The sequence below is a fragment of the Leopardus geoffroyi genome, chromosome C1, assembly GCF_018350155.1.
Source record: "Leopardus geoffroyi isolate Oge1 chromosome C1, O.geoffroyi_Oge1_pat1.0, whole genome shotgun sequence".
Taxonomy (NCBI): Eukaryota; Metazoa; Chordata; class Mammalia; order Carnivora; family Felidae; genus Leopardus; species Leopardus geoffroyi.
Genome location: NC_059328.1, coordinates 151636857 through 151654950, shown reverse-complemented (window position 1 = coordinate 151654950; position 18094 = coordinate 151636857). Strand labels below are relative to the sequence as shown.

The window sequence follows — 18094 nt, the reverse complement described above, 5'->3', positions numbered from 1 at the left end:
AATTACCTTCCCACGAAAGAATGAAATTTATCCCCTTCAATCTCATATAGAATGCAATCTGGGCAAACTGTAAGAGACTCTTAAATACAGAGAACAAACTGAGGGTTGATGGGGGGAGGGCAGTGGAAGAGAGGGGAAAATGGGTGATGGGCATTGAGGAGGGCACTTGTTGGGATGAGCACTGGGTGTTGTATGTAAGCGATGAACCACAGGAATCTACCCCCAAAACCAAGAGCACACTATTCACACTGTATGTTAGCCAGTTTGACAATAAATTATATTTAAAAAAATAAAAACTAAATAAAATGCAATCTGACTAAAATTTTTACATACCAAAAGAAAATCATGTGTACCTATTTGGAAATGAGAGTAAATGCTAGAGTCAATAAATAGATTTAAACAAAGCAAAGTAGTGTTAAAAAAAAAAAAAAAGCCACACAAGCTCACTACTTTGACTACACAAAAGAGAATGCTTCCAAGGAGATGTTTGTGAGGTCAAAGCACACACGAAACTGAGAGCTGCTTTCCCCAGACTTCTCTGCAAATGGTACTTACATAGGTCCCACAAAACTTCGTTAGTTATAGGATCAGTTCTACTAATTTGGGGTATATTTGGCACTTTTGGCATTCCCACAATTTAAAATTTTTATATAACTTGAAGGTTAGTGGTGAGAAAAATCTATCATACTGTTATACCTGGCATCAACAAGAACATTTCCAAAATAGGATAATAATTGATCCCTAGGGTTCCAAATTGACCTTTGGAATAGGGTCGTTTTTATGAGAGAAAAGTGTGAAGTTCAGTTTAGCCTCCAAAATGCTTTTTCATTTGTTCCTAACATTTTTCTTCATTTAACCACATCATCAAGAGTATTTCTGATAACTGTCTTTGGAAGCGCTTCAGAATTTGGAGGTAAATTTTATAGAGCTTTGGTGGCCTTAAAGTGCTCGGGTTATCTAGCTAACCTTTAACCTAGTCCTGCCACATTAAGTGTTAATGTTTCATTTCCATGTTAACTATTGCACTATCATTTCCTGTAAATGTCATCCTTTCGGAATAAACCGAGGAAGGGAGCTGTTAAGAATTTCCTGCTCCCATGTATCACCTGCTATTTGCTTTTACCCCAGATGCAAGGCAATATGATTGCTAGCTTCCGGGAGATCATAAAATCGAAATTGATTTTATGGCTCAGAACCGTCTTCCAGCACGAGTGGCAAGATTTTTTTTTTTTTTTTTTTTTTTTAACAAAGAGAGCGAACCTTCTCTTTCATTTGGTTTGTGAAGTTTGTGGAAGAATTGCCGAAATGCCACAGTTTGCTGCACATTTTCTCTGTTTTATCATGAACAGCATCCACACAGGTAGCAACTTCCCGTTTGCTGCTGCATTTCTTCCCCGTAGACTCCTCAGTGTCCCTCAGAATCGGTGTAGGGTAAGCTGTGACTGACGGGGCTTCTTCCCATCTGTTTGTCCCGGGCATTTGCCCAACTCCTCTGTGCATTGGAAACGTGCATGTTGAATCAATGCAACGAGCAAAATGGTTGCTGTGAAATCTCCTTAAGAAACTCCATTATTCAACTAATGAAACCACTACATCTTACTTCCAGAGAAAAATGACAAAGGACATTAACATAACTATAGGGAACAAAAAAAAATGGTCTTTTTCTGGCGCTGCGTGTGCCACTTCGTTCTCCTCGCCTTCCCATTACTGTTGCATCCGGGTCTCTGCAATGGCTCATCCAGTTTGCTATTTTCTTCCACTGCTCCTGCTTCTGTGAGAGTTCCTGGAGTTCTTATCAAACCATCCCCCAAATAAATCACAATTGCTCTAGAACACCAATCCTCAAGGGGGCATGGGATAAATTAGCCTAAAATATTCCCATTTTCGCACCGACTTTGCAAAGTTATATTTCTGAAGGCTTCCCATGACTTTTATTTAAAAGTTGTCCTTCAGCACGGTCTCTTACTCCTAAGAACACATTTATTTTCAAAATAGTTTTCAAACGATGGCTCTTCTGTGATGAAACGCAAACGAATTATGACCATATCCTAAAAGATACATATCCATGCTGTGACAAACCGAGGGTTCCTAAGTATGGAATGGGAGAGGGATGGATATTTTTTTGCAGATGAAAGCTACCGAAAATGAGATGGCCATTATCATTAGCATCTAAGCATTTAACACTGATAAAATTTAAGGCAACAACAATGAAAATCTTTTTTTCCAAAATCTGAGGATTTGGATATTTGGTCCTAGTTATGGTGCTAGTATTTCTTGTGTTACTGTAAGACTAGATCTTGACCTCTTTGAGTCTGGAGTAACTCACTCCCGCAATTAGGATACTAGACTTTCAGCCCTGAAAGTACGACTCAATAGATGTACAGTAGAGCCTTAAAGGATCCTTTTTATGCTTTGCAGAAAACATGATCATATTCTTTTAATTATTTGTAAGTGCAGCATTATTATGCATGTGTTTAAACAAAGAAAATGAAGCGTTTCTATTAAATCTTTGGATTAAATATGCTTGTGTAATGAAGTAAATGTCATGTGTACACACTTAAAATTCTAAAAATTTGTTTCTTTTATTTTAGAAAATTCATAGAAATGGGTTTCATTGATGAAAAAAGAATAGCCATATGGGGCTGGGTGAGTTGTTTTATATGTTTTATGCCTGTTATTCAGTTCAGCAATCATAATTTTCTAAAGTGTTCGCTTATAAGGTTTCTCATGAAATGTTAATGTTGCAACATAATTTAATCTGTCAATGGAAACAGTCAGTTTGGGTAATCTAGGCTTCAAAGTGGTGGCTTTAAGTGTTCCTTTTTCCCAATCACTTAATTTCTTTCTTGTGTAGCAAATTAACTCATAATTGATACATTTTTACTTAATTTTTTGGTATTAGATTACAGTATCCTGAATTGAACTATGTTCATCAAAGGTTTCATTTCCTTTGTTATTTTGGAGTTAATAAAGATCTTTTACAGTTCATAATTTCATTTTTTTAATGAAAAACTAAGCTAACATTTGCAATTATAGGAACTTTTAGAATACAAATTCCCTAGTACCTAGCCTATCCCAGTCATATCTTGGCTGTTTTGATTCCTTTTTTTTTTTTTTTTTTTGTAATCAAATTATTTTACCAGACCTAACATTAATTTGTGCTAACTGGAGAGGAGTATAATTTAGTTTCTGAGTTATAGGTCATGGAGATAACTGCCCACGTTTGAGGAGCTGTGCAGGTTCTCAAAATACACATTAAAAGGAAGAGGCAAAACTTCCCAATCATGGGCAATGAAGTCACTGGAAAGTTTAGAGAAATATTGGAAAGAGTTTAGATTTGCCCATTATAAATTATGATAATTACCCTTCAAAGAAGATTTCCTGTTTCACTTTTTGGTCTGAATTTGTACATTTGCAAGTCAATTTGCAGCCGTTTGTGCTTGGGTTGTTTTTCTTGGCTGTTTTCTCTGAGAGCGGCCTGCACAAGATGGAGGGAATGAAACCCAATATTGAAGGGAATCTGCAGGCTCCGACTCAGCTCTCAGCTCAGTGACCAGATGAAGAGCTGTTATGAATTTGTGGAAAGTTGTTACTTCAAGCCATTTGGTCCTTCTTAAAACTATCAAATGTTAAATATCTAAACAGAATGGAATTCAAATGGGTGGAAATAAATGAAATATTTTTATAGTGAAATATTTCAGATAAAATCTCTCCATCCATTTTTATGAAATTTCCTAAAGTAAATTTTCAAAAGATTCAAATTTCACGCGGAACACTTCCATGTAATCATTACCATTTCTCTTACACTTTTACTTTGCTTTTACTGCAAGCTCTGAAATAATCAGAAAGTGGAATTTTTAATTTCATTTCTACAACATCCTGGTATTAGTTTGGTAGAGAACCATCTATGTGGGATGATTTAAAGAACCCACTCATCACCTCAAAATACATCCATATCAGTCTGAAATTCTTCAATAAGGGATTCTCACGATGTCTGTGCAAATGCTTCTAGAAGAAGTAGTATATTAGGTCCCCTTTATTGCTTACTGTCCAACATGGCAGTGATTGCAAGCTAAACCCTGAGAACATGCGCGGAAGAGGGAAATAAGTGAACTGCCACCGGATGCAACGCATGAGCAACCCCTGAATCAGCAGGGCCCAGAAGATCCTGAAGGAAAAAGACCTTAATACTATACTGTTATTTATCAATTAGTTAAGAGTTAATTTAACCCATCCATCCGATCACTGATTCATGCGTTCTTTTATGCATGTAGTACATTTTTATTGGATCTCAATTAGGTCTTATATTAGGTTCTTTAGAAGATGAAAAGATGAATAAGTTATAGCCCTGGCCCTCTGTTAGAGAAAACAGAGAGCAAAAAAGCAATTGCTCAGCAACATTCCAAGTGTTAAGACAGACACAACTTACCGCGGAGAATATCAGGGAGAAGACTGGTTAATTCTGGCTATGAGAGCTAAGGGAAGATTCAGAAATGAGGTAGTGAAGATAGGTTAGTAGTGGGTCATGCCAGAGAATGGAGACAACATTGCCAGGGTCCGAAGGTAGCAATGAGTAGGGCACAGTTGGTCTGGATGCCTGAAACTTCAGAAGTGTAATCCATACATACTAAACAAGGTGTAGGAAATTAGTTTGGATAGATAGGTAGCCAGATAACAGGAGGGCTTTTAGACTGCATAGAGAAGAATAGGCTCTCTCCATGGCTTTGCAGACATTTCTCTTATTTTTCTATGTCTCCATCATCATTACACTCCATTCATTTTTTTTTAAATGTTGGTGATTTTCAGGATCTGACCTTGGCTCTCATTGTTTTTCACTTCCTTGGTGACACCCAGGTAATTTCAAAAATGGTGATGCCAGTCAGATCCCTGGCACTAGCCCCCACCTCTCTTCTCAGCTCCACATTTCAAATGCTCACTGGTCATCTATCCCAAATCAATGTCTTACAAGAGGCTCAGGCTTAACTCACACAAGCTAAACTTGTTATAGTCTGCTTAAAACAAGTCCTCATCTTTATTAAAGGACCTCACCACACACCTACTCACCCAAATAGTAAGTTCAGAGCTATTTGCAACTTTTCCTGCTCCCCAGCTCCAACACTCCAGTGGTTAGTAAGATCTATCAGTTCTACCTTCAAACATTTAAATCTGTTCTCGTCATCCCCACAGCCAGTGCTTTAGTCCAAGTTTCTTCATATGTAATTTAGATCAGACCTTCTCAAACTTTAGCTTACATAAGCATCACCTGAAGAACTTATTGAAATACGTTCTAGGGCCCTACCACAGAGATTCTGATTCAGTACTCCCTGGGGAGGCCCGAGGATTTGCATTTCCCACAAGATCACAAGTGATGCTGATTCCTTTGGTCCAAGGACCATGGGTTGGGTAGTTCAGTTGCCTCTGAACTAGCCTTCCTGCTTTGATTTCACAAGCTGCAATGTTGCTAATGAAGTTATTGTTCCAAAACAGGAATTTACCATGTTGCTTTTCTGCTTATGTGCTTGTACATTTTCTAATGTACACATCAACCTTGACCTGGTGCCCAAATATATTTCCTAGCATGCAAAGCCCATGACAAGCTGGCTGAAACCTGCTTTTCCAGCCTCATCTCTTTCCACTTTTCCCCATGCCTTATGAATAATTTGACTTATGTCTGTGCTTCCTCGCTTCCATGTTTTTGTGAATCCTGCTCCTTGTACCTGCAATGTGTCCATCTTCTTCCATCCCCCTCCTCTTCCTCTGAAATGGAAAACTCACTTATTCTTTAAAACCCAACTCAGACATGACTTTCTTTGTCCTCCAATAGTTCTTTTTACTGCTCTTCTGGGAATTACCATGGTTTATCTTGTCTGTCTATTGGTTTCTCCCATGAAAATGTAAGCTCATCGAGGGAATGGACTTCATCTGTTTCTAGATTTGTTTCTCAAACGTTTGGCATAATACTTGGCTATCTCATATATCGGTGATGTTGTTTAAACTAAATTTAATCCTAGAAGTCAGTGTCCCCCCACATGTATCTTATTAGTACCAGGGGATTTTTCAGGAAAAGTTTATCTGGTCTAATAATTTGTTAAATTATAAAGTCTACATAATAGTGTGTGCTGGCTTTGTGAAGGAGAGATTTCGATTAACAGTATTACCAAAAAGTATTTGATTCCACGGATACTTTTTTGAGATGCGCTCTTGAAGTCAGTAGGGAATAGAATTGGTGTCTTAGGAAGATCCTGTTGGCTGCAGAGTGAAGGAAGATATGAGGTAGGAGAGGGAGTGAGCCAAGGAGCTGGTTAAGCAGTAATATGGGCAACCAATGCCCACGGCCTGAATTTAGGCAGCGAGGTATGAGGTGGGAAGAGGTTCAAGTGCTCTTTTCTAGTATAATAAGCAGGAGCCTGCAAGACACTGAAGACTGGAAAGAGGAAGATATTGAGAACGACCATGAGCATTGCTTAGCTATTATTGTGTTTCATATCAAGGAAGGAAATATGTTTGCATGAAGTGTTAGGCGCCAGAGTGGTCTGAGAAACATACTGCAGCTAACCACGTAAATTTTTGGTAGTCAGTGGGTGAATAAGAGGAAAATCCTGCATTTCCCTCCATTATCCTGATTAAGAAGGGGAGAAGAGGCATTTTTATCTTACCCTTTTATTTTTCTGGCTCACACAAGTCAAAGTCCAGGAGCCCTGTTTTTAGTTTTATTAGATATCCACTGTGCACCCAACACTATGCCTAGGGAGTGTCTGTTATAACTGGTTCTTAACTAGGCAATTTTGTCCCTCAGGGACATTTGGCAATGTCTGGAGTCATTTTTGGTTGTCACAACTGGGAGAGTGCTACTGGCATCTAGTGAGTAGGGGCCAGAGATGCTGTTAAATATCTCACAATGCACAGGACAGCTCCCCACAAAAGAGAATTACCCAGCCTAAAATGTCAGCAGTGCTGAGGTTGCAAAACACTGGTTTATTTGAAGAAAAATTGAAGTAATTATTCTGACAATTGAGGAGCAGCAGGGGTTTTGCCTAAATTATTAGAATAACAACCTCATTTATGGGCCTTGCTTTGTTAATATAGGCCTAGCCAGGTGGTGTTGAATAAGCATTAGTTCATGATTTAATCTTAGTTCCTTTCTCTTCCAGTGACTAATTATAAGCAATTTGAATTGCTATGTGCGATCAGCGATGTAAAAGTAGGACAAATGCACCTCTAATGAGACTACATTAGACTCCAAACTTAAAGTTCCCCAAAGAGGTTTGCCCTAGTGCAAGGACGGAGCGGAAATTCATGGGTTGTAGAGGAAGGTGTCCTCACTTTGAGTCCCGGCTCTGCTGTTTCATGACTCCAAGAGTCCTCTATGTTCACTCTGAACCTCAGTTTCCTCATCATGAAATGCAGCCCTGATTTCCTCACCAAGTCACTGCGAAGATTAGCTGAGTTAATAGGAAAGTCATATATTCGTCAAATATTTAGTCTATTCCCTTCTGTGTTCCAGGCCCTATTCTCAGGGCTGGAGATACCTTTGGTCACAAGACAGATGAAAATGTCGACCTTTGTGGAGTTAGGAATGGTTGGGAAGAAAGACAGCAAGCAAGATAAATAAATAAAATGAATAAGATGTTAAATGATAAAATGCCCTGGTGAAAACCAAGCCAAAACAAGAAAGGAGCATGAAGCAGGGTTGGTGCAATTATAGATAAGAAGGATGGGTGAGACTCTTTGAGTTAAGACTTGAAGTGGGGAGGAAGTGAGCCCTGCCCATATCCGGAGATATGTTCTAGACAGTGTTCTAGGCAGAGTTCTAGAGTGTTCTAGGCAGAGGGCAGCAGCATTTGTGAAGGTCATGGGACTAGATCATGCTTGGAGGCTCCAGAAAACATTAGGAGAGCCAACAAGCAGAGAGACATCTGAAGTGGGAGAAGGGAAGCAAAGTTGTGGGTCCTCAAAGAAGGTCACAACAGCCTTGGCCATACAAACATTAACTATCTATTATTATCGCCTGTAGGTAAAATGTTCCAATGTACATTATGGCTCACATAAGAGCGTTCTATAAACCCTTCAAAATTCTGTGCCCTTCTAAGAATGTTTTTAAAGATATCCTTCATTTAAACAAAATGGCAAGGCATCTAAGTGCAAAGGACAAAATTCTAGAATTCTCATGGCCAATCTGCTCCGTGGGTTCCTTTCTTGCGACAGCCACCCACTCTGCCTTGGAGCCCCACCCATGGGAGAGCAGAAAAAAGTCAACTCGGGTTTATTTTATTTCCTCTTCATTTCTACAATAGGAATAGCTTTTCTAAGCTGCCTGAGAATTTAAAGAACACCTACTTTTGTTGTGCTGCTGCTACACCAGTTTTGCTCTTACAAATTCCTAGAGACAATTTGTATTCATCCTGCAAACACGGAAATTTTATTTAGATACAGCATTATTATCTAATCACTGGGTAGATACAGATTCATAACTTGTAAGCTTTCAAACAGAAATGTTCAAAACCCTTTTCACTACATAGAAGCGCCTTTGATTTCAAATCTTGTTTCATGCTATTTCAGCGGGACCCACTGTTGTTACTTGTAGTGAACACAGTTTTCCAATAAAACCACAAATGATAATATTTCTAACTCAGGCTTACTTTACTGTCTTTGAACCTAAAACTGGAAGAAAGAAGGAAAGAACTCCCGTTTCAGTAATAGTCATTGCTAACCTACTAATTAAAACAAATCATTTTTATAAGTGAAAATTTTCACTTACCCAAAAGATTTTTAAACCCAATGTTCCTTCCATTTTTAAAATATATTTCCCCTATTAAAACATGTTTTAGTCTTCTCTAAAGAGGCCATGATATAATTGAAGATGCTTCTTCTATTCTGTGTTTTGTAGCCAAGGGTCTACAATTCTTCAGAACTGGAAACCTACAACTGTAAACTAGTCAAAGAATTCTTCCTTGAACTCATCAATTCAGCAAGATTGTTTAGCTTACCGCCCCCCCCCCCCGCCCCATACCATGTATTTCACAGGTTAAGAATAGACCCTTGCTGGGGCGCCTGGGTAGCTCAGTCAAGTTAAGCGGCTGAATATTGATTTCAACTCAGGTCACAATCTCACAGTTTGTGAGTTTGAGCCCCACGTCGGGCTCCAGGCTGAGAGTCTGGATCCTGCTTGGGATTCTCTCTCTCCTTCTCTCTCTACCATCCCCCCTCTCAAAATAAATAACTAAGCTTTAAAAAAAAAAAGAGAATAGACCCTTGCTACTGACCTGCCCTCACTACCATGTCGGTCTGTCTGTCTGCCTGTTGTCTCTCACTCTATAAAGCTCTCCCACTCACTCACCCTCTTTCTAAAGACTGACTTTTCTGTGGCAAAGGGTGATAAGATCTGCTGATCTAAGGGAATAGCTCCCAGAGGCTTGTGGTTATAAGGTCCTAAGTACAAGACACATTACATTTCTAGTTGGAAAGTCCCACTGTTCTCTTGTGACTTGTGGGAACCTTCCTGTGTTGGGGCAAGAATATGCGCTGAGAATCACTTCTTAATCTAGCACACACATTTTGGAGGGCTCAGGACCCAGGGCACTGTTTAGTCCACATTCCCAGGAGAAGCATCTCTCTCAGGCATGTTTCTACCTTTGACTTCCAGGGAGAGATGCCACCTTATTGTGTTATTTTCTTCAGTTTTAGGAAAGGTTCAAATATCCAGGTGACACAGGCAGACATCTCCTGTTGTCAGGGTCACATTTGTGAACCATCTATTTGATTCCTTGGGGAAGAAACTTGATGAGAGTTAACCCTACTCCTGACTGTGCCATTTGTATCCCCTTTTGCATGTCTTTGTTCTTCCATTAAATTTGTGGGGGGCTATGTAAGACTTTACAATGGCTTTTCCTCCTTTGAGCTGCTTTACCAGAAATCTTCAGAGCAGAATATATAACACTACATTATACCCAAATTCTGGCCATTTCTTCACTATCCGGAAGATTCATATGTCCTTCCCTTATTGTTCTATTATGAAAACAAATAAGTTAATACACAGATGTGAGTTCTGCCTCCTGGGACTTTTGCAAGCTGTGAGAAGTATCTCGCTTTTCCATTTGGGCAATAATCTGCTTTCTTTGTGCATTTCTTTCAAGTAAAATCCTGGTTTTGCTCTGGCAAGGTCTTCATTGGAAAAATATGGAGGAAAGAATTTTGGCAGAAAAATTACAATTATAAATATCTCTTAAACTGCCCCTGCCATGCTCTGATTAGCACACCAAGTATTTTTAGTTTACTAGGGGTGAAATTATGCTGTGTCAGGTGGAAGTCACTGCCAAGAGTGCAAGATAGACATTTAATCTACCCCATGCACATCCCCGGCGCCCATGAGTACTTATTGTGAGAGGAGTTGCTATAAAACTATCTTGGAGAGTTTCTGAAAGCAAATCTGGGACTGACTTGCAATGATGTCTCCACAGTCCTACGGAGGCTATGTTTCATCACTGGCCCTTGCTTCAGGAACCGGTCTTTTCAAATGTGGGATAGCAGTGGCTCCTGTCTCCAGCTGGGAATATTACGGTATGGAAACATTTCATAAATGTTGCTGCGAAAACATTTAACACATAATTACTCTATATTTGAGGTTGCTAGGAAAACAAATTATGCAGTAAAATTCACCCCAGCTTCACTGGGGAAAATATAATCTATAAACGAGGTTGTTTATATGATTCATTATAATCATGTTGCAGCAATCAAAGAAATCTTAAGAATGAGGAAGGACTCTTCTAAAACCCAGTATGTTAGTCTCTCCCCCAACACTTTGTGCCTCCTGCTAAACCAAACCTCTAGAACCAGAGCCAGCTCTTTGTTTTCGCAGGCACACAGGTGCAGCAGGTCTGGCTTTTAAGCACATTGTATGCAAAGTTAGGCAGAGCCACCGCTATTCACCTCCACACCACAGTTTGCAGCTGCCAGTTCCTTTGCTCCAGAAATCAAAACAAAACAAACCAAAATTTGTTGAGAAGTACACCTCCTGTGTGTGCCTATTTTTATGATTAACATTAACGCAGGATGATCAGTCGGAATTAACTCTAATAATTGAACAAAAATTAGCTTTCATCAGATCCTCGTCCCTGTGCTGGGATAGAAATGAAGCCACTATAACTTGGAGGGAATATTTATTCAGAAAAAAAAAAAAGTGTGTGTGTGTGTGTGTGTGTGTGTGTGCGTGTGTGTTGGGAGAGGAGGATTTGGGGGACACAGTTCCACCCCACATTAAGACACCAATAAAAGTACTAGAGGCAGCTGCATTTGTGATTTCTTTTAAAATATAATGAGGTCATCCCATAAGGTCCTCCCTAGCTCAACATTTCCACACACCCCCCCCACCCTGCCCCCACTGAAGGGCTTTGGGTAGAAGAGAAAAAACTTAAGAGCATCCTTTCTCGTGTTAGCTGTTCCTGTTTCCTCCTTTGCTTCGCCAGCCCTACTGAGGCAAATTGCAGAGCAAATGACTTGGGTGGAGCATTACAGTAAAGGAAAGCAAGAACCTTCCTCAGCAGCTCCACAGGGGAAAGTGGTGAGCAGTTCTCAAACTGAGGGGTCTTGCTGGTTAGTGAAATGAACCATTTCACATGTAAACAACATGTTCTTATATGTTTTACAGCATCTATCTACACGGAGCGATTCATGGGCCTCCCAACAAAGGACGATAATCTCGAGCACTATAAAGTAAGCATGTTCTGTTTAATTTAGGTCATTAACTGAGTTCCAGTATGTGCCACATACTTTTGAAGCAGTCATTCAGAGTTTACACTTTTGCTGGGGCCCCAGGCAAATGCGATGATCTTTTGTTAGCTGCAAAACACCTCCCTAGAGAGAAATTTACTCTCTTTGGATTCTCTTCTTTCTTTTCCCATCCTCCCTTCCCTCACCTCCCTTTTCCCCATCGTGCTGCCCACCCCCAGCCCCCACACAGCTTGAGCGGGCATCATCTATGCCTAAGGTCTCACTCATATGTAACATATGACACATAAACTTTCCGTTTTTCAAACTAGGAATCAGATGGAAGTAATGCAAATGATGATGAAAATGTGTTGCTCTGACTCTTAAATATTTATCAACCAAAGCAATACATAATTTCAGTATTGGTGCTAAGTCCATCGCACAATGATTTAGCTAGTTTTCTATTAGAACTTGCAGCAACTAAAATGTTAATTTTTCCTCTTTTCCAGAATTCAACTGTGATGGCAAGAGCAGAATATTTCAGAAATGTAGACTATCTTCTCATCCACGGAACAGCAGATGGTGAGGTTTAAGCAAGACTCTTACACATAAAAATACTGAGCCAACATCACTTTGTTTAAGAAACATTAAGCATCCTCCTATGCCTATGCTCAGGGTCAGTACCTAAGAGTCAGGGACATTTCCATAAATGAGTGTGATTACTCACTGCTGACAATGTCAACTGCATGACTAGATAATTGTCGGTGTTCATTTCCAGGCGGTACATTGTCACTCTGTGCTTTCTGGTATTTAGCAGCACTTTAACTCTCTCTCTTTGTTGCAGATAATGTGCACTTTCAAAACTCAGCACAGATTGCTAAAGCTCTGGTTAATGCACAAGTGGATTTCCAGGCAATGGTACATAATTTCGTTTTACTCATGTTCACGGCCTTAGACCCGTAAGCTAAAAGGAAGAATCTTATTTTTTTATTATAATTATTACTTTTTAATGAAACCTGGCAAACTGGCTGTAGGGTAGAGTGGGCAGAACATTAGCAGATGGGTCTCAGATCTTTCATGAACTCCCTGAAGGACACTAAGCAAGCCATGTCACCTCCGGGGATCCTAGTTGAGTCATATATGAAATAAAGGCATCCGTGAGACGAGCTGATTTTCTAGCTCGAAATCCAATAGTTCTGCGATCCTGCTTACATAAGTGTAGCTACATACTTAGAGTCCCCACAAAGGCCGGGAGACCCAAAGCAGCTAAAAGTCTCTGTTTACCCAGTAAGAAGCAATCATGGAATGTTAACCAGAGGCCTCCGAGGCTCCCGGAAGTCAGGCGGCTCCGCTCAGAGAGCCCTTTCGTCTGTGTGTTCTCAGCACCTGACACATGCCTGGCCCAACACACGAGCTGGTGTTTTCACCGAGCGAAGGAATGAATGAGCTAGCTGTAAAATCAAGGTTGCATGAGGAATAGGAAATGACAGCAGAGAGAAAAGTAAGGTGAAAACCACGGCAAGGGAGACAACCCCTGACAGCTGTTTCCCCCCCTTCGGTGAGCATAAGTTCCCCCTCACTTGCTTTTCCTGAATAAGAACCTAGAAAAGGAAACCCTCATTTTTGGAAATTTGGTTTTTAAAAATAATTTACAAAAGCGGACGTGAGGTTTTTCTGGTCTTTTTTATTGTGACCCTCCCCCCCACCAACATAAATTCACCTGATGAGTATATGGAGCATTCCATCACGACCACGATCTACCTTTATTCAGTGAAAACAGTCATCTTACCAGCATCTCCCCAACAATGAAGTTTAAATTTATAATGCCGTCTCCCTGGGTGTTTTTAATGATACTATGTTTAACTCCTATAAAAGGTGTTTACAGTTATATGTGTTGTGGATTTCCTGCAGCAGACAGGAATTGGATTCAGAGGCTAAAAGCCTCGTGGAATTTTTGAGCTAGAAGGAGCCTCAGAGGAAATCAAATCCAACCTCCTCATTTTTCAAATGAAGAAACCAAGCTCCAGAGAAGCAAAGTAATAGACCCAACATACCAGCTCTGGAACCCATGCCTGCCTCCGGATCCCCCCCCCCCCCCCCGCCCCGGGATGCTGGCCACTGTTAAAGCTCAGCCACCAAGATCTAAAATCTCAGCTTAAAGAATGTGAGAGAATAGTGAGGGTTAATAGAAGGCTTTCATACCTTCCTGTTCTAAATGCTTACGTGTAAGCTAGTTTAGTTATTTAAGCGTGCTTACGTAGAATTTCAACCACAATATTAGAAAAATTACCAGGACCTGAGAGCATGAGTAAGTCAAAGCTAGATGCATCATGTGCCTGTGGTTGTAACAGAGGCTTCTGTCCTTTGTGTTTCAGTGGTACTCTGACCAGAACCATGGCATTTCCGGCCTGTCCACGAAGCACTTATACACCCACATGACCCACTTCCTAAAGCAGTGTTTTTCTTTGTCCGACTAAAAATGATGCAGACGCAAGCCTGTATCGCAGTCTGAACACTTCATATAAATGCCTCCGACCATTTGCTTGTTTTACTCTTTCTGCTGTTAAATCCTGGTACAAACAAACAAATGAATGATGTTCTAAAGGCTGGCAGAAAATTAAAACTCAGAAGTTCAACCTCCTAAAGATTGTTTACATTTTCTGGCACTCTGTGAAAGAAGAGGAAAGGCAACCATGCCTTTTGCTTTGGACACAGACAATGTTTCATCACCTGTTTATTTGCGGAAAATAATAAAGTCAGAAGTTAAAGTGCTATTATTTTGTCTGTGTGAATTAATTTCAGACTCCGGTTTTATTACAGGAAAAAAAAATGCTTACACTAAGCAAGCACATGAATAATATTAGGTGGTTATGGAGGAGAAGAACCCAAGAGTTTGGGATTTTTGTAATTAGAATTCCAGATGCTGGAATGAGTAGCTCAGGGTATGCAAAAGCATTGTTCAGAAATCAAGTTTGAGATGCATTCTGCAGAGTCATCCTGATGTTTACACTCTATGCTCTCCCTCCAAGAAATGTTTCTTACATTTCTCCCAAATTTCTTCAATGTGGCCAAAAGCATTTGACAAGGATAAAGTCTGAATTTTAAATTCAAGCTCCTTTTAATAAATGCTTCAAATTTGGAAACATTTCTATTTTGTATCTCTTTTAAGAATTAGTGATGCTAACTGCCTGCAGATTACTGAGCCACACAAAACTAAAACAGCAAAAAAATTAAATAAAATGGAGATTGACAGCCAGAAAGGAAAAGTGTTGTATCGATGAGATTTTTCTGGGGTTTGAATTCTACGTTATTGAGCTCATTTTGAATAAAGAAAAAAAAAGCCATAATGCTTGCAATCGCGAAGGTGATACTCCACCAGTAACAGTCACCATCAATTAGAAACTTGTGGGAGGCTTCCATCACTGTGGTTGCCACAGAGTTAAAAAGATCCAGGTCACTGAAGATATTTCTTAAATGAATGTTGGAAGTGGCCATGAAGCCACTCCCTAGGGGACTTTTCATTGATGTGTTCCCTGGCACTAGATTGCTCTAGATGATTTCTCCCCACCTCTAGCTTGATTCTTCCTCATTGCAGGCAGAAGACCGTTGCCCCTTCTCTCATGTTCTATAACCAGAAGAACCAATCCAGGCATGGAGCATTACAGCAGGAAGGGGCCTCAGACCATAGACCACAGACTCTTCTAGAATTGTCACATATTTCTTTGTCCAGCTCTCTCTCCACTACTGCTTTCTGAAATCATGTCTCCCACGCAGGCCACATAGTGCCACCTCACCTTTCAGGAAGGGGTGCTTTGTCACGGGGCTTGGGTAACACCCACACAGATTCAGAATGGGCCATCACCCCTCCTCCCCACATCTGTGCAACTGCTGATGCCCTGCGGGGCAGAGAGAAACCATTACCTCCCCGTTTTGTTCTGCGTGGAACAGCCTCCGAAGCAAGCCAAGATTTCCTCGTAATATTCTCATCATCCATTCTCCCCAACTGGGGGAAAAGAATAAGCAACGGTTCTTTCCTGATACCCTATCAAGGGAGACAACAGAGCAAGAGCAAAGAATAAGAAAATCGTTCCTTCAATGTCTTTTCTGCCTTTGTGGAGTTTGCAAAGCTGTAATTTAATATCATCATGCAGTAAGTGGTCTCCCACCTCACGCCTTTGTCCCCACTGCCACAGAGGCCACTTCTAAAAGAAAAACCGAACTGTGTCATCATTCCAGGTGGAAGCCTCCAGTATTCTCCACGGTCTACAAAATAATATTGTAGATATTAAATGTAGAATATTTCCCTCATCACAGAAAGTGCTATTGGATGATGCTATCCTCGGAATCTTCACAGACCATATCTGGGAACATAGCATATGGTGGAAGCTCACTGATTGATAAATGAGCGAATGCCTCTGTGTTCACGGAAGATTCATTTTTCTCCATCACTGTTGCTAAAGCCTTCCCTGACCTCCTCAGGTAGGGTCATCCAGGCGCTCCTCAGGACATTCAGCATATGTTTATGTATTCATTCATTCATTCAACAAGTATTTGTTGAGTCTATCTGTATACCAGTCACTGGGCAAGACTTTAAGGATACAGTGAAGAGCAAGGCATTAATTTGTGAGGCAGGTGTTTTGTTTTTGTTTTGTTTTTAATGTTCACATTTTATACAGCTTTACTAGATTCTTCTTTTGGGGTAGAAGATAAAAGATACCTAAATTACCAAAGGGAAAGATTTAATAGGAAATACCAAACCAAAAGGGAAAATTAAAAACATCTTTCCTTTTCTATTTGTAGGAAGCGAATTGTAGTAATAATTATCCTTTGACCACATTTTATTCCTATATATGAGATTTGGGGAGGAGGGTGTCCCAACACCCTAACTAATGCTGCAAACTATCACCATGCTTCATAGATCACAAACTTGAGATTTTCATTCATCCATTCGACAGATATAATTGCAAGCCACTGTTTTAGGTACTAAAGTTGACCCTCCACCTCCCCAAAATGCATGCATATTAAACAAAATGCAGGCTTATGGGCAAAACCTAAAGCCTTATAAAGGTGAAAAATGAATGTAACTACAATGCAAGTTCAAATGATATCAGTGCTATAGGGGTGGGATTCTAACATGTGTAAGAAGGAAACCGTAAAAAATTTCATCATCTCAAAATGACCTCAAATGTTAGCCCTCCAATGCTAGCCTTAGAGCTATTTTAAAAGATTTCAAAATTCTAGGTGACTATCTCATATATCCTGACGTGAATGAGAAAGAACTAGTAAGAAAATGGGTATTTTGTTAAATTTAACATAAATGAGGGAACTTGCATTGAGGTTTAGAAAAAAAAATATTAAGTCTACCCAGAAGCATAAAATGTATGAATTATTTCCTTCCAGAAACACTTTTTGAATACTTATGCTTTGCATGGCAGTACTCTAGGTACTGTAGGGCTTACAAAGAGGAATGTATGTACAATTTCTCCATTTCTAGACTGTTTCAGTAAAGGCGACTTAACGAATCTGATTTTCCCAACATTTGAGCATTTTTCAGAAACTGACAGATCTTTATGCAAATGTTGTTGCCAAGCTGTTTGTAATGGTGAAATTATACTTTGACAGTAACTCTTTAAAATATATTAAACCCAGCTAAGGTTTTTTTGGAAATGTTGCCAATTAAGTGACTTTAATGAGCTTCTTGATGGTAATGTAATTAAAATTCAGATGTTCTAATTGTAAAAAAAAAAAAAAATTACAGTTCTGGGAAAGTTAACAGTAAAATAAGCAAATGTAAAATGAATTAGGACTAATTTAAATGGTGATTATGTGGTCTTCTGGGAAGATTTTACCAAAACAATGCTTTCAATTATGCTGTTTGTAAAGAAGAAAGAAGACACCTAACAGATATTTTAAATTTATCCAATAAAGCGGAGATTTTGAGTTTATCCAATAAAACAGATTAAAAAATTCTGATCATGGTGAATCATTCTCAGCCGTGAAAGAATTGCTAAAACACCCCCTTAGCATTATGGACAGGCACCTTGACAATCTGAAGTAGAATGTGTAATTCAGGGAGAAGTAAGTGATTGGACCTTCCCAAGCTATTCATGGGGAAAACGTTCTGGCTCCTAGCAAAAGTCTCTAATGGCCACCTGCTCTGATTATTGGCATGCAATACTAACATGCTGGTCACAAACTCTTCTTTTTGACACACAGGTAATATATTTGGCAAGCTAGAGCAGCATAATTTCACCCTATTGGCCTCCAATTAATACTCCATTACTTACTCTACCCATTTAAAAAATTGCTTTGACAGAATGTGTTTTAACAAATATTTGTTGGTACAGCCTTACATACCTTGTTCTATGGTTCTACAGAATCTGTAACCTGT

At 39.7% G+C, this 18094-nt stretch overlaps 1 protein-coding gene across 2 annotated transcripts in view; it reads left to right on the top strand.

The window, feature by feature from the left end:
- LOC123598990 (fibroblast activation protein alpha) overlaps positions 1–14477 on the top strand; it is a 73903-nt gene extending 59426 nt beyond the window's left edge. For both annotated transcript variants that reach the window (XM_045480011.1, XM_045480012.1), the window contains 6 exons: positions 2592–2646; positions 10458–10557; positions 11645–11709; positions 12213–12285; positions 12548–12621; positions 14079–14477. In XM_045480011.1, the coding sequence (XP_045335967.1) occupies positions 2592–2646; positions 10458–10557; positions 11645–11709; positions 12213–12285; positions 12548–12621; positions 14079–14180 (469 nt within the window). In that variant the 3' untranslated portion in view covers positions 14181–14477. The remainder of the gene's footprint in view (positions 1–2591; positions 2647–10457; positions 10558–11644; positions 11710–12212; positions 12286–12547; positions 12622–14078) is intronic.
- Positions 14478–18094: the final 3617 nt, after the last annotated feature.